Raw genomic sequence first — 19,960 nt, 5'->3', positions numbered from 1 at the left:
CTTCTTTCAAACTCATTGGGCTCTTGTATTCTATGGGTGTGATTTTCAAAAGTGTCTAAGGGACGCGGCAGCATAAATCATACAGACTTTCAATGGGACTTGTGCTCGTGAGTCACTTCTCAAAATCCCACCCATGTATCTACAGTGTGCTGGCAGGAGTAGGCCGGCGTTGCCAGGCAGGCTGGTTACTTTTGGAAAGATTTAACAAACAACCAAACAAAAAACTTGGAACAGTGTGTGTGAATGTGTGCACGCGTGATCAGTCCAGACTTTAGTGTGCGCCATATCAGTATCCTGCCTGCAGAGGTTTTAACCTGTTCTATTCAGGTTCTCACACCGCCCTCATCACTGCAGCATATGAGCACCTTGCTTTCTCTCCTTCTGCCCCGCAGCGTTGTGAGTTCAGAGGAATGATCTGGCGTGGGGCTGGGGTGTGTGTGGTTTTGACCTTTAGTGAGCTTTAAACTCTCTTTTTCTTCTCTTACCAGTTGCTAGTGAGAAGAGGGTGCCAGTGATGCCTGGATCGCCTGTGGAAGTGAAGATACAGTCAAGATCTTCTCCTCCAAGCATGCCACCACTGCCACCTGTGAACCCAGGCGGACCCCGGCCAGTGTCGTTCACTCCTACAGCATGTAAGGCTTGCCTGTACCTGGGTCTGATCTGATGTTCGGAAACTGCTTTTCCCCTTGAATTTTCAACAAGACTCTTAATCTCGACGTGGGGGAAACATTCAGTTTTTAAAAATTGCTGCCGATATTGCAGCTGTTTTTGTGTGCTGATACCTGGACTAGAGAGTGAGTTGTGCACCGTAGAGGTAGCGAAGAACTGGGAAGGGGGATTGAAGCTCTCCTACCAGGTAGTTTATCCAGTGCCTCTCCCTACTGCTGCAGAATTGTTCACTATGATACACTGACTCAAATACAGAAGTGCTTTTTCCAGATTAGTTTTAAAGAAGACCAGGGCTGGCGCTCGCACTGCTTCCCTTGGGAGATTAGTCCACGGGTTGATGTATCTCACTGCCAGGAAGGTCTCATAGCTCCTCCTTATTCACCCCAAATCATCTCTCTCCATTTCAATTATTTATACCCTTCCAATAAGGGTTGAGTTTCATTGCCCCTCCTCGACATAATTCAGTCCTCCATACCCCTGCTCTGTTTGGTTGCTGTTCCAGCTACTCCCTCTAGTTTTTCTTTCTGGTAGTGTGATGCCTAGAAATAACACTCTTCTACCTGCAATAACACCAGTACAGTACAGAGGGGTATTTCCCTCTCTGCTCCCTCATGCCTCACTTATGCAGTCCAAAGGAACTTGGACTTTTTTGCTCCCATTATGACATTGCAAACTCGTATCCAATTTACCAGTCGCTATCTTCCCAAAGCCTTTCTCAGCATTACAGCTTTCCACTTTTCTTCCTTCCATGTAACAGCTGAGTTAAGGGTTATCTTTCCCCAGATGCACGAGGTGCATTTTTTTTAGAAGGTTGATTCTCCTCACTGTTTTCTGCCCACACTTCTCATCTCTCTAGCTACCTGTGTATTATTTTACTCCCCTCACTGATGTTTGCAACCCCGCACAATTTAGTGTCATCTATGAATTTCACTTACCCCTTAACCTCTCTGCCAGAATGCTTAATTAGATATTCCAGAATACTTCTCACTGGGCTACCACATCAGACTTTCACTTGCCCTCATCTTTGATACATTGGTTTTTTTATGGCATCCTAGTTTATGGTTATTCAGTCTTATCTAAACCATTTTGAATTAATTTTTCAAGTAAGGTTATGAATCACACAGTCTCAGATGTTTTACTAAAATCCTACTGGGGTCTAGTCATTCGCTAACTTAGCTTTTACTGTAATTGCAATGAAGTAGGTCTGGTGAGGATTAGTCTCATTATTTATATTCCAGTAGTGCTTAAAGGCCCCAGCCAATGTCACGGCCTCTTTGTGCTCGACTCTGTGCATACGCTATAATAATCTGCCCCCAAAGAACTGATCATCTAAACCGAACAGGCAGACAAAAGATCCTGCGGGAAAGACTTGTCTGACTTCACCCAGCAGATCAATAACAAGGCTAGGAATAGAACATGGATCTCCCATTCCAGTGTCCTAGCCAGTAGGCCATGCTACGTCCCTTGCTTCTTACTTATCGTTGTTTTTTTTAATGGTTAGTTATTGCATTTTTTTTTTTTTTTTTTACTATGAATAGATGTTAATTATGGGGAAATAATTGCCAGTATCCTCCTCCTTGAAATTCATTAAGACATTTGCTTTTATCCAGTCTTCTAGTACTGTCCCAAATACTTCTCTTGGATTCATCATGCATGCTAATATCATGTAATGCCTGTCATCTAGTTTGGCTTCTTTGAAAGTGTTTAAATGTTCCATAGATTCCTTTACTTTTTATTTTTTAAATAGAAAAATACATTTTTTAAAAAACATTCAGATCTTCCTTACCCGTAATGATGACACACACAACTCAAAAGCTCATCTTTATTTTTCTTTGCAGGTCACCTTTAAAACAAGAGCTCAGCATGTTGTCATTAATTTCATTCCTTCTTCCTTTATTAATGGACCTACCTTCCATCTAGCAGTACTTTCCCTCTGTAGCAGCCCTTTCGCCCCTTTCATTAACATGAGCAAGCTTTGATATTTTTTTTTCTGCCCTTATCTTTCCTGTGAATCTGTAACTGACTCTGGTTATTCTTCTTTGGTTGTCTCCCCGCTTCTCCACTGCCACGACAGGTGTGAGGAGCTTTTATAACCTCAGATCTCTGAGCAGCCCTTGAGCGGTTTAACTGCCCTAATCCTTCCCTTCCCGTCATTTGAAAAGGTCTCACTAGGGTAGTCTTTTGAAGTTGAAAGGCTCTCATTTTAAGAGAACACAATAATTTTATATAATTCTTATTAAACTACCATAGTTTTCACAATACTAAGTTTATAAATAATTTTTCCATGCTGTTTCTCATGGTCCAATTTGGTAAATATTGCTGGATTTCCCTGTTCTTTAAATGAAGATGAAGTGGTCATATCTGTTTTTCTTGAACAGCCATGTCAACTCTCTGTTTCTCTCTCTTTATGCATGTGTACATGTGCATGCATCAGTATCCCAGAAAGACAGCATAGTCCTGGGCATTCTTTCTGCAGTGCTGCTCCAAACAGTGCCCCTTAAAAGAGGACTTGTAATATTTTTATACTCTTTGGGGCCTGATCCTGTATTACTTCCTCAGCCGAAACTTCCAGTGACTATAGTGGGTGTTGGGGTACAAGGAGTCCAGTATTGGGGCTATAATTTTGAAACAGTGGATTGACTTAAAATATATGTTGAATATGATGTACTTTTCCACTCTGCTGTTCATGGTTTGGATCGCATTAGGGCCTGAATCATATGCCTGCTTTAAACGTTTCCCAGACAGGACCTCAGATTGCACAAGAGCTGTATCGGGATCTGAACAATTTTTCAAATCCCTCCTGAAGCCCCTAAACATCAGCAGCTTTGTCTAATTTAGTCAGAAAGCATGTTGAAATAGACTAACAAGCTCACCAACATGATCAGATCAAAAACACCAGACACTTGCAAAACTGAGGCTGATGTAAATTTCTTGGGGAGAGGCATGGCCCTGATCCTGCAGCGGGATCCGCCTGGATGGACCTTTACACCTCAGCAAAGGCCTCTTGATGTCCGCAGTACTGCATGTGGGTGCAAACATCTGTGCTGTCAGATGCTTGGCAGGACTCAAGACTAAGTGAACAAAATTGATTTACCTTGAATTTGTCAGGTTTCAGAGTAACAGCCGTGTTAGTCTGTATTCGCAAAAAGAAAAGGAGTACTTGTGGCACCTTAGAGACTAACCAATTTATTTGAGCATAAGCTTTTGTGAGCTACAGCTCACTTCATCGGATCCTGCATCCGATGAAGTGAGCTGTAGCTCACGAAAGCTTATGCTCAAATAAATTGGTTAGTCTCTAAGGTGCCACAAGTACTCCTTTTCTTTTTTTCTTGAATTTGTCAATTTTTAAGGCCAGAAAGGACCATTGCAATCATTTAATGCAGGCCAGAGAATGTCACCCAGAAATTCTGGCGTGCAGCCCCTAATTTCTGGGTGAGTTAAAGCATATCTAATCCCTTGATCTGTATGTGAGACACTATTCTGCCTTACACTGTTAAACTTTATGAAGCTCAGCTCCCCGAGAGCTATCACAACCATAGGTATTTATTTAGAAAGCATTTGTTTTTAACCCTAATTGTTAGTAATGATTTCATGTCTTTGGAAGTTAAGATAGGTCTTTGGAGTCTATTAAAGTCCATGCTCTAAATTTCAATAGGATTCAGATGAGAAAAACATTTTAAAAAACAGCTGACAGGTAGGTTTAAAAAAGAAACCATGGACAGCTGATCTGGCCTGCAAACTTTTACAGCTGGTCTACAAGCGGCTGAATAGTTAAACTTCCGTATCAGAACAGAGCCAGAAATGGAAAGGTTAGAGTGCTGAAAAGTAATGGGTATAAATGCCATTCAACAGAGCTGTGCCTGCATCCTTGTGTTTGAGTACATCAGCAGGAAATGTCCTGTGTTTTCATGAGCACTTAGAGAAACAGGTACAGGGGTTGAGGAAATAAACTCATTGTGGCCATTTTAACATGGTATTTTTGCTTTAACCCACAATTCTGGGGTGCTCTGCTCTGTTTCTAGTCAGTTTTCTAGTCAGTTTTCTCGAACCAGAATGGAATTGTTGTATGCCCCTTTTGGGTATTTCTACAGTATGTTGCAGCAGTGGTCGCTTATGCTTACGTTTTGGTTTGGTTCTGCATTTCAGTGCCCAATGGGATTAACCATTCTCCCCCGACGCTGAATGGGGCACCCTCTCCACCCCAGAGATTCAGCAATGGTCCTGCCTCGTCATCTTCATCCTCACTGACCAATCAGCAACTCCCAGCAACCTGTGGGGCCCGGCAGCTCAGCAAACTCAAGCGCTTTCTTACCACCCTTCAGCAGTTTGGCAATGACATTTCACCAGAGATTGGGGAGAAGGTCCGGACCCTCGTCCTAGCACTAGTGGTAAGCACTAACAAATGGAGTCCTGGAAGTTGCTCAACACTAAAGCCTCTCAAATGGCCTTTGGGGCTTTTCTGGTGGGCCAGAGCTCTGCTAATGATGGGAACCTGGCAGCCGACATGTGTATATATTGCACAATACTATGCATTTGTGGCTTATGGGAAAGCTATTTACCAAGCAAGTCTAAACTTTGTATAATGTTTACCCTGTCTCATAACTTTTCTGTTTTTCATCATCTTCATTTGGCTTCAATAAGCTGTTGGACTTTCATCTGTATTTATCTTCAGCTACTAGCTGGATGCCACTAAGCTCCATGAAATCCAGAGGGGCTTGGGCTAAAAATCCTACCTTACAAATCACAGGCCTGTTCTGTTTTTTTTCCTAACTGAAAGGAGAGTAGCAGGTCTGATTTTTTTCAAAACAGTAATTTCCTATGATATAAATCTTCTGCTAAAGGCTCCTGAACATGCTCTCCTCAGCCTTCTCTTGCAGATAGAGCTTCCTTGCAACTGAGAAGTGCATGTTATTTTTTTGCTAGATAAACCGTCTCCTGCTCATGTCTTGTTGTAACCCTCTGGAACATGAAGAATTCCTAATTTTCCTGACTCTGGCTGCTGATGGATTTTACTCTAATCTGCTTCCAAACGAAGGAAATGCCAGTTTGACACACCATTTGTTAAATACTGTCATGGCTTCAGTGTGGTCAAACTTAATATTTCCTTGCTGCGTGAGGCAATGTGGTCTAAAGGAATGTGCAGAGGGGAGAGAGAATCAGGAACTCACAAGTTCAGGCTCTGCCACTGACTTGTTGTATGGCCTTGGGGAAAACCGATAATGTTTCCTTGCTTCGCGGGGCTGTGGTGAGAGTGGACTGATGTTTGGTGCAGTGCTCTGAAAAAGTGGTGATGTAAGTGCTAGGTCTGATCTATACAGGCCACCATGATATTTTCTGTAACCGTTCAGTATGTGGCTGACTGGTTGAATGCATAAGCTCCTAAAGATATGGAGAGAGATCTCTGGCAAATTTTGGAGTCCTCTGGCTACCACTGTACAGGGATAGCTGCTGTAAATTCACTGATTCAGTCACTATTTTAGAAAAAGGTAAATTCTAAGCCTCCAGTGAGCGGAGAGACTCATGTCACGCAAAATGCTTCTGATGGGATACATAGCAGAACACATGATGTGTATTAATGGCTGTTTGCTCTTAATGCCAGGTTTGGGCTGCCCCGCATAATTTAATCCAGATACACTAGGAGAGCAAACGAAAATAGTGCTAAACTCTCGTAAGTGTTGAAAATTAGCCTTAGCAAATGAAGGCTGAACTTTCAGTGTCCTTCTTGTTCACATGTGTGCACGTACTTGCATGCACTATACAAATTTGTCAACACCTGTGCAGACTCTTTCAATGGTCTTGACACCTGGGTAAGTGTTCAAATACAGTGCTGGTGCAAAACCCATGGCTTGGTCGATACACACCTGTGTGTGCATTAGGATTTGTATTTGTGCAAGTGTTAGAAATGGTTATAGTGCATACAGGCTGTCATACATAGAAAGGGAAGGCTAACCACCTTTAAATCCCTCCTGGCCAGAGGAAAAAACCCTCTCACCTGTAAAGGGTTAAGAAGCTAAAGATAACCTCGCTGGCACCTGACCAAAATGACCAATGAGGAGACAAGATACTTTCAAAGCTGGAGGGGGGGGGGAGCGGCAAAGGGTTCTCTCTGTCTGTTTTTTGTTTTTGCCCGGACCAGAGCAGGAATGCAGGTTAGAACTCCTGTAAAGGGCTAATAAGCAATCTAGTTAGATATGTGGTAGATTCTGTTTTGTTTAAATGGCTGAGAAAATAAGCTGTGCTGAATGGAATGGATATTCCTGTTTTTGAGTCTTTTTGTAACTTAAGGTTTTGCCTAGAGGGATTCTCTATGTTTTGAATCTGATTACCCTGTAAGGTATTTACCATCCTGATTTTACAGAGGTGATTCTTTTCCTTTTTCTTCAATTAAAATTCTTCTTTTAAGAACCTGATTGCTTTTTCATTGTTCTTAAGATCCAAAGGTTTGGGTCTGTGTTCACCTATGCAAATTGGTGAGGATTTTTATCAAGCCTTCCCCAGGAAAGGGGTGTAGGGTTTGGGAGGATTTTTTGGGGGAAAGACGTTTCCAAGTGGGCTCTTTCCCTGTTATATATTTATTAGACACTTGGTGGTGGCAGCAATAAAGTCCAAGGGCAAAAGGTAAAATAGTTTGAACCTTGGGGAAGTTTTAACCTAAGCTGGTAAAAATAAGCTTAGGGGGGTTTTCATGCAGGTCCCCACATCTGTACCCTAGAGTTCAGAGTGGGAAAGGAACCTTGACACAGGCATTTTTACCTACAGAGTAGAAGTGATGGTCCCCAATTAGTGTTTCTTACCAATTTTTAAAAGCCACGTTCGAAATCACTATGGTGCTTCCACAGAACTCAAGCACTTTCTATTGTATTTTAGGTTGTGGAGTATGTTTTATGGATTTGGAAAGTCTTTCAGTCATCCTCTGCGGCAGTGGACTGGTAGGCCAGTTAGGGGATAAGGTGCTGCTGACTAAAATCTGGTGCAAACGTTATTGATCCCACATGGCAAATAAAAAGGCTAACTTCAAGTTTCATTGGTTTCCTTCTTCACACAGAATTTATTTTAAGGACTAAACTATGCAGAAGATGGAGTTTCATTTTGTTTCTTTTTACAGAACTCTACAGTGACAATTGAGGAATTTCACTGCAAGCTCCAAGAGGCCACCAACTTCCCTCTTCGTCCCTTTGTGATTCCATTTCTGAAGGTGATGGTGAAACTGCAGGGTCTCGCTAATGTTTCACATGTTGAACCCAGCAGCCTGTGTTGTTTGGCAGCACTGCAATTGCTGGGAACCGGTAAACCGGAAGCTCATCAGAGCAATTACACTTAACGTCGCAGGAAGACGGTCCAGAATATACAGTCATGTTGACCTAAGATGACCAGCTCAGAGGGAAAGTGTGACTTTGTCATGGACATCATTAAAGATCCTGTATTGTCCATTTCCTCTGGGCTGATTGCATCTGAAGGTGATGACTGAACTTCCCGACACATTTCTTAGCATAATCTCATTTTTCCACACATTCTCTTTAACTCCAAGTATCATAATTTATTTCTTGTTTACTCCATAACTAATTTCAGCGGACCAGCTGGGCATGTATTGAACAGAGGAAATACAAGTACTTAGGGAAGGGAGTTTCTGAGGTTTCAGAGAAATTATGCACTCCACCAAAACAAATAAGTAATTGATATGTAATGTTGAATGCTGTCATCTTTTCATTAGAGATGCACTAAAAACATAAAGCATATGTTCTAAATGTTTGTTTATACAGCAATCTGGGATAGCCCTAACAGCGTATTAAGGTCTATAATGGCCTATCATGTCTATGTGTGTGTCAGAAAAATAAAACAGAACAAAATTCAGCAGTGATCTAATCAGGTCTTGCTTTCAGATTTTCAAGGCCCTGAAATAGACAAGATGCTGGAATCACAAGGAAGGTTATTGTGTAACATTTTGTTTCCTAATGCAACTCGTTTCAGGGCCTCTCTAGTTCTCAAGAGAACAGTTTTTTCACATAAGCACGTGTCACCTATACAAACATCATAAAGTGCCTTTTTAGTGCACAGCAAGGCTATAGCACAGGCCCCGTTAATTTTAAACTGTGGACGCTAGTCATGCCATTTTGACAGATAATTGGAGTCAAGTAGACAGACGGAATCAACACTGCTGTCAGACTTTACAAACCAAAACTGCAATGCAGTGCAACCTGTTTTCCAGGCCAACCTTCCCTTGCTGCAGAGGGAGCTGCTGCACTGTGCCCGGGCTGCCAAGCAAACTCCTTCCCAGTACCTGGCCCAGCATGAGCACATCCTGCTGAACACAAACACCACGTCCCCAGCCGACTCCTCTGAGCTGCTGATGGAGGTGAATGGAAATGGGAAGAGACATAGTCCAGACAGGTAAAGGGAACTGCATGTTCAATTCAGTTTTTAAGTAGTGGCCCTGTTCCTGGAGCAGTGAAGTCAAAGTGAAACCTAATACTGTTGGAAGATGTTGTTCTTGCCTTGTGTTAAGCCAAGTGGCCTGTTCAAACTCTCACTCGCAGTTAATGACCCCTCTAATTCGCTCTCAGTGCTGTGTCCAACGTGGCTCCATAAAAATGCTCCAAGAGAATGGTGTGCTTGTGAGGACACTGTGCCGGGCTTCACAGGGTTTTCTCCAGGCACTGATACGCTTTCAAGCAGAGTCTGCCTGAGAGTGCCTCACTGGCTAGACGCTAGCATGACGTCTTCAGTCTGGCCTAAAATGCAAGAGGTGGCTGTTCCCTGAGGCTTTCCCTGGAGGAGTGGAGTGCGTAGGGAACGGGAGGCTGTTCTGGAGGAGATACTGGGGGTCAGGGAGGGGTGTGTTTCAGAAGTCTATTTTAAGCTTTGCTAATTGTATTTTGGATACAGTTTTGTGTATAATTACATAGAATGTGCCTGGAGTTTAGAGACGAGCAACTGGAAATAATCTACATTAACAGCTTCTTTTCTCTTCCCCCTCCTCCTCCCCCACCCCCACATGGCAGTGTGTCCTGTAGTTGTGTTTTGTGTTTTTTCAAGTGTAATACATTTGTTTTGGCTTCCCAGCTTGTTCCTGCTAAGTTCTGCTGCTCAGAGTCCTGGTTTGAAATCTGTTTCTCTCTCTGGACAGCTGGGTTCATCTCTTTCCCTTTCTGAATATGTTCTTAGTGCTGACAGAAATCCACCTCTTTTGGCATGTTTGCAGAAGAGAAGAAAATAGTTTTGAGAGAGACCCGCTCCCATCGGAGCCACCTGCCAAGAGAGTGTGCACCATTAGTCCAGCTCCGCGACACAGCCCTGCCCTGGCTCTACCCCTCATGAATCCTGCTGGGCAGTTCCATCCAACCCCACCTCCACTCCAGCACTACACCTTGGAAGACATCGCAACTTCCCACCTGTACAGAGACCCCAACAAGCTCTTGGAACAGAGGGATATGCGCGACAGACATAGCAATCTCGGTAAGAAAGCCCTGGCCCCTTCTCTGTCCCATATGTGATCTTGCCTGATCTGTCATACTAGGGCTCCTATGGAATGGTCCAGTACACAGCTGGGCAGCATACTGAGGAGATCCACCAATAAAATGCACATTGCCGGAAATCGCTTTCTGTAGGCAGATAAACCTGTGGGGGGGGGACAGGGCAGGGCAGCTGTATCTAAAGAACCAGTTGCAGGAGCTCTTTAGAATACAGTATAAGTGGAGCTATCTGCTGTCATCTGAGAGGTCCCTCTTGCTGTAGACAGTACAGGATATGTCCTGCATTGCACTGGGGAGTGTGCCTCCCAGCACGCATAGACAGACTTGTCCTAGCTCTGCGCAAGCTGGCGCACTAAAGTAGCAGTGTTTACACTGTAGCTTGGGCTAGCCACCAAAGCTTACCCCCAGAAGGTCTGGTGGGCTTGGACTCAGGTGACTAGCTGCAGTGTAGCCATGTTCCCAGAGACCAGTTTCATAGGAAGCACGTGCATTTGGCATTAAAGGGAAAAAATACTTGTTCAAATGAAGATTTTTCTCTTTTCCACGCCACTGCTCTTCACTATTGAAACGTACATTTTTTCACTTTAACGAGCCTTATTTGTTATCCGCTGGCTGGAGCTACCAGATCACGATTTGAAAGTGGGGTAAAGTCTAATGGAAGAAATCATGCTGTCTGGTCCTAATTTTGGGTGTAATTTATAACAGGTTTAAATGGCGGCTATCAGGATGAGCTTGTGGACCATCGCTTAACGGAGAGAGAGTGGGCTGATGAGTGGAAGCATCTTGATCACGTAAGGAACCTAAAAAAAAATAAAATCCTTTTCCAGCAACCAAACCACCAGCTGCTTCATTTTACGTGACTGTGTCATAGGTGGTGTCAAATCAGCATTTTCTGAGTGGCCTATTTTAGTGCACACTAAAAATGTTTTAAAACTGCTGCCGATTTTTCCCTAACCAGTCTCTGATGTCCTGTGATAATCTGGGTTTTGGCTAAAACGGCGCATCCTACGGATAAGGAAACAGCAGGAGGCAATATATTTTCATGGAAACTGCAGTGTAATGTAAAGACATTGTAATTCCTATTGCTAGTTAAAGAAGAACGAATACTTTTTTTGCTGCTGTTGATAATGCAATGTTAACTGAACCTGGGGCACAGCTATCTTCTTGGGTCTGTTTGGAAATGAAGGGCTGATTGTGACATGGACAAGTGGCACAAACGTGTATCTTTGTGACAGCTGTCATCTTGGTTGGCACTGTGGGGATTGAACATGGGACCTCCAGAGCTACTGCAGCTTGAGCAAAAGTTCGGTAGCTGAGTCTGTAACAGACTCATACCCTCTGTGGGGCAGGCACAGGAGACTCTGTAACATACACCCACATGTGGGTTACACCTGCACTTTGCAGGCACAAATGCTGTGAGGCCTTACATTTGTTTATGACCTCAATTAGTAACCATGGCACCTGCAAAACCAATTGGACCCAATGCTACCACTTGCATGCATCTACAGGTACAAGACTATTTCAAGGGTACATACAAATATTAGCATTTTAACAGGTGTTTCCATCTGCAAAGTGCTGAGCAAATTGTGGGGTAATTTTGCATGTGCACAAGTGGAAGCTGGACAGAGACCTGGCTGGAAATTTACCCCAAAATACTGTTCATTCTTCTGATACTAATCCTGGATTCTGGGACTCTGTGAAGGCAATGAAAACTATTAAATTGATCCCTGCATAAAACATAATTGTGATAAAATTGTGTTGTGAGAGGGGAGATGGTATCAAAGCACTTCCAAATTCTGCACAGCTGGGATATGGCTAGTTACTGACAACAGAGATTGTAGAAATCCGTTTGCTGCAGAAAAATGCATAATTTGCATTTTTACAGAGAATCTTTAGTTTTTACATTTTGTGAAAAAATAAAAACATATTACTTATTCACTAAATTTTACTGAAAGTACCAGTGACACTTATTCCAGAAGTTCTCAAACTGGGGGTACGCCCACTGGGGGGGAAGGGGGGGTGGAGAGTCTGGAATGCATTCTGGGATGGTGTGAGAAGCTGCTGTCTGTGGCACTGCCTTCAGAGCTGGGAAGCCGGAGAGCAATTTCTATTAATTTATTTTATTATAATGATTGATGGCTCTAGTAGGTTTTGAACTTGCTTAAAAATTGTAACTATATCAATAAAACATTGTGTTCAACTGATAACTTATGTATGGGGTTAGGGAGACGAAAGTTCAGTGTTTCATTTTAATCACAGAAAAACATGGATTTTTATGTTTTTTTTTTTTTATCGGAGAACTTTGGGGGGTTTTATAAGGAAAAACTATCTGTTCCCTAAGACAAGGTCAATCTAACTGGCTGATGGAGAATCCATGGGTACACACTGCATTCCCCTCTGTTTTCTGTGCAGCTCCAGATGATGGGAGTTGGTTAGAAATTTGAACACAGTATGCTCTCTTTTCAGGAAGAGTTTTAGAAATTTTAAGAGTGTCAGATTTCAGCCCTCTTTCTCATGGCTGATGTGAAATAGCCAAAAATTGTGTTGCAATAAGAAATTTCACTTCTGTAAATCCATGACTTGATTAGAGCTACAGACCAATAAAAAGAAATTTCTCACTAATTCTGTCCCACACTGTTTCAAAATGGGGTTTTCCACCAAATGCCAGGGGAATGAATAAACGCTATTTTTGAACAATAATTGTGTGAGTGTAGCTGATATTATTTCTTTCTTTCTGGCTCTCTGAGCATATCAAGGACCTTCCAATGGTTGAAACTATGCCAATAATTGATCCAAACAGGGACAGATCAGATCCCTAGTCTTGTCTGTAGATTTATAGAAAAGAATAAGGAGTCAAATAGGAACCTGCTGTCATAGATCTGATAATGTTAAAGCAGAACTCATTTGAATAATACTTTAACAAGAGAAATCTCAGCTGTTGAGAGAATGTTCTGCTTTATTTCACTGGGACTTTGAATGTCTCTGATTTTCCCATTGCATTCAAATGATTCTGCGTTCTTTGGTCTACATAAGCAGGCTGGGCCTGTTGTTGGGAAGTACGCTCTCAATTTGACATTTTCCAGTAAGAAACCATTCTCTGCTATAGAGAACGTCAAAGAAACAGGCATCGGTAACCAGTTCTGAAATTCACCTTTCTCTTCCCAACAGGCTTTGAATTGCATCATGGAAATGGTGGAGAAGACTAGGCGCTCCATGGCTGTTCTGCGGCGCTGTCAGGAGGCTGACCGGGAGGAGCTCAACTACTGGAAGAGGCGGTGCAGCGAGAGCACAGAGACAAGGAAGGGAGGGAGTGAATTCATCTCGAGGCAGCACAGTCCCGGGAGTTCTGACTCCATCAACAGTGGTAAGAGAGGGAGCCAACTGCTGCCACATAGTTACAGGGCGGCTTACTGGTCACTTGAGGCTGTGGTTCCACAGCAATGTCCTCCAGATTTGGGGGAGACTTAAACCTAGAGGCTAAAAAAAAGTTCCCTTTGGTTCATCGGATGTGTCAGATCTAACAGCAGCAGAACGTGAAATATTGCATGGCAACATCCGGTTGGATCAAGTGCTCTGAAACTTACATGTGTCAGTGAGTGACTGGAGAAAGAATACATTGTTCGTATGCTCTGAGACTGAAAGGGTTTCTCCAGACTAGCCTTTTCCCTACTTTGAGAGTATCCTATAGATCTGAAACTTGAAAACCAAGTTGATGTTGAGTTTCAGGTGCACCCCAAAAATAGAGAATGCTTTTTTAAAAAATTTTTTATTGGAAGCATGGTGAACTTGTAGCTGTCTGTAATTCTGAAATGACTTGAGCAGCTTCCCCCAAACTTTGCAAAAATTAAAATTTCTCTATTGAAATTTCTCTTTAGAAACATTTTGGGAGGAAGAGGACTGAGAATAGAGTGCAGAATGGTTGCAGTCATAATTATAAAACCAGTACTAATTGGCACCCTGATATCTCAGAAAGTGCCAAGGAAGTGTAGGCTTTGTTGTAGAAGCAGGTTTTCATTAGGAAGAAATCCTTTTCATTCAATCCGTTTAAAGCCATGAAGAAGGTATACCCTATGAATGGCCACTCTTAATATATTGGAAGTACAGTCTTTAATGGGGCATGCCAGGAATTATTATTCTACTCTGCTCTACTCTATCCTTAGAAATAGCACTGTGGGCTTCTGTGTTTGTCACTCAAATTCCAGATCACGGGTGCTTAAATTACAAGTAAAAAAAGTGGGTTGCTTTTTTTTTCTCTGCCTGCCTGCCCTACAGACTTACCTGGGGCTCTGAGAGTCAAGCTGGACTCATCCATTCATTTCTTTGCCATGCATAATAAAGATTCTGCAGGACAAATGATCCCCTCAAGGACACCTGTGCAGCCCTGTTGCCTTCAGTTGAGTTTTTACAGGTTTAACTGACCAGAGCTTAGCAAATAATTCTGTTGACAGCACAAAAGAGACAGAACCCAGTTCCCTCTTTCTTATCAATGTTGATTCTAAGTGGAGCAGCAAAGTGGTAAAAAGTCACTGGAGTCAGCAGATGGTAATGAATACACAGAGGGAGCAAATCTGTTAAGTACAGGAAGTACCACTGAACGTCATTGCTTCTCAGAGTAGAACAGCCTTTTAAAGCTGCTCAGGCCGAAGGTAGCTACAGCACCAAGGTGTTAAAAATGACTTAAAAGAGCAGGAATCTTGTTGAATTCTCCCTTAAAAGGCTGTAATATCAGGGACTGTAATACCGGTGTGTTTGAGCTAGAGGGTGCAGTTAGATCAAAAACCTCCATGAAATAGCTGGTGTATACACTGCCGAGTTTTGTAAGAACCTATGGAACAACAAACTCTGATATTTCTGCCTTTTCCATTACCGTTTGACTTAGTTTAGTGTAATTTTTCTGAAGTTATGTGAACCTTTAGAAAAACATATTTTTAAAAAACATACCAGAAAAGATTGTGTGTAAAAGCCATACTACTAGATTTCTAAAACATTTCCAGTGGAAATATATTTTAAATTGCTGAGATCACGTGATACCAAGTAAAGAAATCGTTTACCAGCATCTGTCACATTATATCTCACTGAGCTTGTGTAGTATCAGGTGTGTTTGTACACCTATAGCTTTGAGAGATGCATAGTTTGTATTTCAGTTTTAGTCTGGCAGTTGCCTTTGGGATCTTTGAAAATGAAAAGTGCTGTATTTAATGTAATACATTGTTAGTATAGATTGATCTTCACAATCATTGCACACAGCAGATGTTTGATGAGGTATATTTATAAGTATAGCCTGTGATTATAAAGTATCGGAAGATGGAAGTGGATTACACTGTGCAATAAATCATGAAGGACACTAATTAAAAGTTCATTTATCATCTTGCCATTTGATGAATGGTCTGAGCTGCAGAAATCACTTGCTTGGGTTTTAGCTATTAAGCCTCTCGTGGTCCCTTGGTGCTTTAGCTAGGTTTATAGACACTGTCTGCAGGTTCTCGTAGCTTTCCTGCAGGGTTTGGAATGGCTGTTTAAGCAAAATAATTCAAGGAGAGGAGACACTGCTGATCCGTCAATGCATTCCTTGTTTCCACAGATTCCCAGCGGGACTTCAGCAGCCGGTCCGGGACAGGCTATGTTACTGAAGAGATATGGAAAAAAGCTGGTAAGTATTTGTAGATGGTCACTTGATAGAGTTACCATAAGCTTAAGGGATAAATGCAGATCGGACACAGGGCCAGATGCAAAGTCATGCTTTGTAGAAAAGCATCTTGAATGTGTGGTTCCTTTCCTGGCTGGCTGGTTATATGCTGACCTAGATTTGCAAAGAGGCTTGCACCTGAGCTGAGCACACACTTGATGTGTGTGTGCAGTTTGGGAGTTTGCGTGCCACATTGAATGCATGCCCAGCCCCAGAAGTATAAATACCTGGGGAGACAAGCTTGGGAAGCTGTTGGAGATGCACTTGGGAAAACGTAGGTGTGGACTTGATGCGCCAACAGCTGAGTGTGGAGGTTTGGAGTAATACATTGGGGAAACAAATCCCATTGCAACGTAACGCAGCACCATTTCATCTAAACTAATCTGGGTCCCTCCATTTCTTGGGCCTTCAATCTGCGGGGTGTTCTTAGCCTTTTTTTGCCTACCCTTGACCTTCTCCTGTCTGGATTTCCAGTACTCTTGGTTTTCAGTGGCTATGAGCTGATAGGCTAATGACCAGAAGTAGTTGGCATCAGGGCTGGTCAGAAGGCTGTGTAGAACCAGATGGTGGATTTAGACTGGTTCCCAGTAGGTAGGCTTATCCTAGTAAGCATCATGACAGTTGGCAGTAACTAGGCACCCTTGTTGTCGGCCTCAGCAGAGCAGCCATAGATTGACTTGCCCGTGGTGACTGAACTCCCCTCTCTCCTTAGAGGTTGTCTCTTCAGCTCAAGGGTGAGGTTCATTGGCACTTATTTTCTTATTGTCTCTTTAGTGTATCACCCTAACATTGAATGGTGCTGCCCGGCGGGATTTTTCTTCCCAGTCTCACTCAGTCGTCTTTGTCCAAGGCTTGTTTTGCCAGCGAGACTGGTTGATGAGACTGTTGTTTTCTTCCAGAAGAAGCCGTGAATGAGGTGAAGCGCCAGGCCATGTCTGAGGTGCAGAAAGCTGTGGCTGAGGCAGAGCAGAAGGCATTTGAAATGATTGCATCCGAGAGGGCCCGCATGGAACAAACCATTGCGGATGCAAAGCGCCAAGCTACTGAGGATGCCTTCCTAGTGATTAATGAGCAGGAAGAGTCTACAGAGGTAAGAACCCATGGCCGTATCCCTGCAGTCTGGGTTGGGAGAACGAATGGGCAGTGTTCTAGGGTGAGATATAATGCCCAGTTCGCAGTGGGCGTTGGGCTCTGAACTCCCATTTTGTTTCTTTGACAGTGGGATCAATTTAGAAATGATTCCATTGGACATGCTGTGAAACCTGTGTAAGAGGCTATCTCGTATGTGAAAATAGTGTTGAAGGGCCAGTGTGTATGAGGATCCTGAGTCGGAGCAGCGCCAGAGTAGCTACACCAGATTTATCCCAATACAAGAGGAAAATCAGAGCTGTTGAATACAGTTCTGTTCCACTTTCCTCTGAGTACAGCCACTTTTTCGCAACTGGCTTTGTTTCAGTCCCTGGAGAGATTTTTTTTAAAAGTTGCTTTTGTTTTTCTTAACGACTTTAAAATAATAATTAATACCTAGCTCTTATTTAGTGCTTTTCATCTGTAGTTCTCAAAGCACTTTACAAAAGGAGATCAGGATCGTGACTAGGGTGACCAGATCTCAATATTATCGGACTGCCCTGATACTAGGGGCTTTGTCTTACACAGACAACTATTCCCCGCCACTCCCCCCCCCCAAAAAAAAAGAGAGAAAGAAAGAAAGTATCCCTGATTTTTCATACTATCTGGTCACCCTAATCATTACCCCCATTTTACAGATGGGGAAATGAAGGCACTGAGAGGGGAAGTGACTTGTCCATTGTCACTCAGCAGACTAGTGGCAGAGCCAGGAATAGAACCCATATCTCCTGAATCCCAGCCCAAGTACCCTACCCACTAGGCCACACTGCTGCCCAAAAGACAGGCAACATCCTAGCTTGATGCCTCACTTAATTCCAGATGGGCATTCAGAGACTTACATGGCTCTTTATATAGCAGTCTGTAAGTGTGTGTCCATGTGTCCATCTGTCTGTGCAGACCAGCATGGTGAATATCCTCTTGGATATTGGGGTTTGTGTTGTCTTACAAAACACATGCTGCATAACAGATTCCATCTGAGATAAACACTGAACTGCGCTCCGCGTATAGCCCCAATATTGTTCTCATTCGTGAAAACTCATAAAGCCGAGTGGAGCGTGAGCAATCTTGAGCAGGTCAGTGCAAAATTACAATTTGATCCTTCCAGGACTCAAAAAACCCACAAAATATACCCAACAGGGTACTTTCATGTTTTCTAGACAATGACGTTTGATTCCTTCAGAGCTAGTGGGCACTGATGGGTAAGGATAGACTTTATGAAAATGAATTATCACCTTCCTCATTAATAAAGCCTCACGTTATTACAGAGGAGATGTAGTTTATTTGCCTTTTCAATTCCCCTCATCTTAAGTAAAGAAAATAGTTTGGTCCATTCTTTTTCTCTCAAAACTTCACTATTAAGATTGGATCTATTGTAGGGGAATATTTAACTATAGTGCTAACACTGTTTTCCCTGGTCTCTGTCCATCACTGGCAACAACTCTGCTGTCCTCCCCATCATTCAGTGGCTCAGCTTTGGGGTTATCTTGGACTCTTCTCTCTTTCTGTCCTTGTCTCATCCAGGCTCTTGCCAAATGACATTCCACCATTTTGCTCCTGATGCTGATTTACTTAACCGTGTTCTTCCCCTCCTTAGTGGGCCCTTTGAAGTGTGTTGTGCATGGTGAGTAAGGTCATGGGGTTCTGTATGCATCTGTATGGAGCTAATGGAGCAGGGAAACTAGTTTAACACTGAAAACAACAGGAGATGCACGTGAGGCATGGAGGAAAAAAGACTGGAAAGGGGAAATCCCAAAGATACTCTCTCTTTTTTTTTTTCTTTAAATGAGGACTCTTAAGATTCTCAGCACTAACCTAAGAATATCAGAATGACCATATTGGGTCAGACCAATGGTCCATGTAGCCCAGTCTCCTGTGGGAGTGTACAGAATGTGGCAATTTTAGAGAGATCCACTCCTGTTTTCCCCTCCTGGGTTCTGGTAGAGGTTTAGGGTCACCTTGAGCATGGGGTTGCATCTCTGACCATCTTGGCTAATAGGTGTTGATATACCTATCTTCCATGAGCTTATCAAGTTCTTGTCTGAACCCAGTTATATTTTTGGTCTTCACAACATCCCCTGGCAATGAGTTCCACAGATTAATTGTGTGTTGTGTTGTGTGAAAAAGTTCCTCCTCTTGTTAGTATTAAATTTGCTATTAATTTCATCAGGTGACTCCTGGTTTTTGTATTGTGTGAAAGGGTAAATAACACTTCTCTATTCACTTTTTCCACACCATTCGTGATTTTATAGACCTCTGTCATCTCCTCCTTGTCATTTTCCTAACTCTAAATTGAACAGCTATAATCTTTTTGTCTCCTTGTGTCAAAGCTGTTCCATACCCTTCGTCATCTTTGTTCCCTTTCTCTGAACCTTTTCCAGTTCCCCTATGTCCTTTCTGAGATTGGGTGACTGAAACTAGACACGCTATTCAAGGTGTGGGCACACCATGGATTTTATACAGTGGCTTTATATTTTCTGTCTTATTTTCCATCTCTTTCCTAATAGTTCCTAACCTTTTGTTAAGCCGTTTTGGCTGCTGCTGCTCTTTGAGCTGAAGTGTTCAGAGAACTATTCCACAATGACTCCTAGATCTTTCTTGAGTGGCAACAGCTAATTTAGAAGCCAGCACTTAACTGTACATCTTAAGAACTGAAGTGGGTTTGTGATATAAAGAGGGGCGGTGGTTGTTTTTTTAATGAATACACAGTCATTTGCAAAGTCATGTCTGAAAGACTAGTGGCAAGTATAAACTGCTTCATTGCACTGGGAAAGTAAGAAGGAAAGGAGCCGTGCTCCTGTCTTACTCACTTGTTGAGGTTATGAAATATTACTGCTCAAATGAATAAAAGTAAGGTTCCTATGGCTCTTGTTGTTATTCCAAAGGATCCCAAAGCACTTTGCAAACTCTGGAATGAACATGTGTGTCCACTGATCTGTCTTTGTTTTTTTCCTACCCTTGTTCTCCCAACAACAGTTGCATTTCTGGAGCATCGCTGTGTTGGTGTTTC

The 19,960-nt window shown here is 42.7% G+C and overlaps 1 protein-coding gene across 3 annotated transcripts in view; it reads left to right on the top strand.

The window, feature by feature from the left end:
- The window catches only part of CBFA2T2 (CBFA2/RUNX1 partner transcriptional co-repressor 2), a 98,035-nt gene that overhangs the window by 72,243 nt on the left and 5,832 nt on the right, over positions 1-19,960 (top strand). For 2 of the 3 annotated variants that reach the window (XM_048819882.2, XM_048819884.2), the window contains exons 2-10: positions 489-632; positions 4,816-5,057; positions 7,775-7,864; positions 8,876-9,057; positions 9,869-10,122; positions 10,845-10,930; positions 13,308-13,503; positions 15,721-15,789; positions 16,725-16,915. In XM_048819882.2, coding sequence (XP_048675839.1) covers positions 489-632; positions 4,816-5,057; positions 7,775-7,864; positions 8,876-9,057; positions 9,869-10,122; positions 10,845-10,930; positions 13,308-13,503; positions 15,721-15,789; positions 16,725-16,915 — 1,454 coding nt within the window. The remainder of the gene's footprint in view (positions 1-488; positions 633-4,815; positions 5,058-7,774; positions 7,865-8,875; positions 9,058-9,868; positions 10,123-10,844; positions 10,931-13,307; positions 13,504-15,720; positions 15,790-16,724; positions 16,916-19,960) is intronic. The other variant, XM_048819883.2, reaches the window with a different exon arrangement.

The sequence above is a fragment of the Caretta caretta genome, chromosome 13 (assembly GCF_965140235.1).
Source record: "Caretta caretta isolate rCarCar2 chromosome 13, rCarCar1.hap1, whole genome shotgun sequence".
NCBI classification, from domain to species: Eukaryota; Metazoa; Chordata; order Testudines; family Cheloniidae; genus Caretta; species Caretta caretta.
The sequence above is the reverse complement of the archived record's forward strand: the minus strand, read 5'-3'. Positions and strand labels throughout refer to the sequence as shown.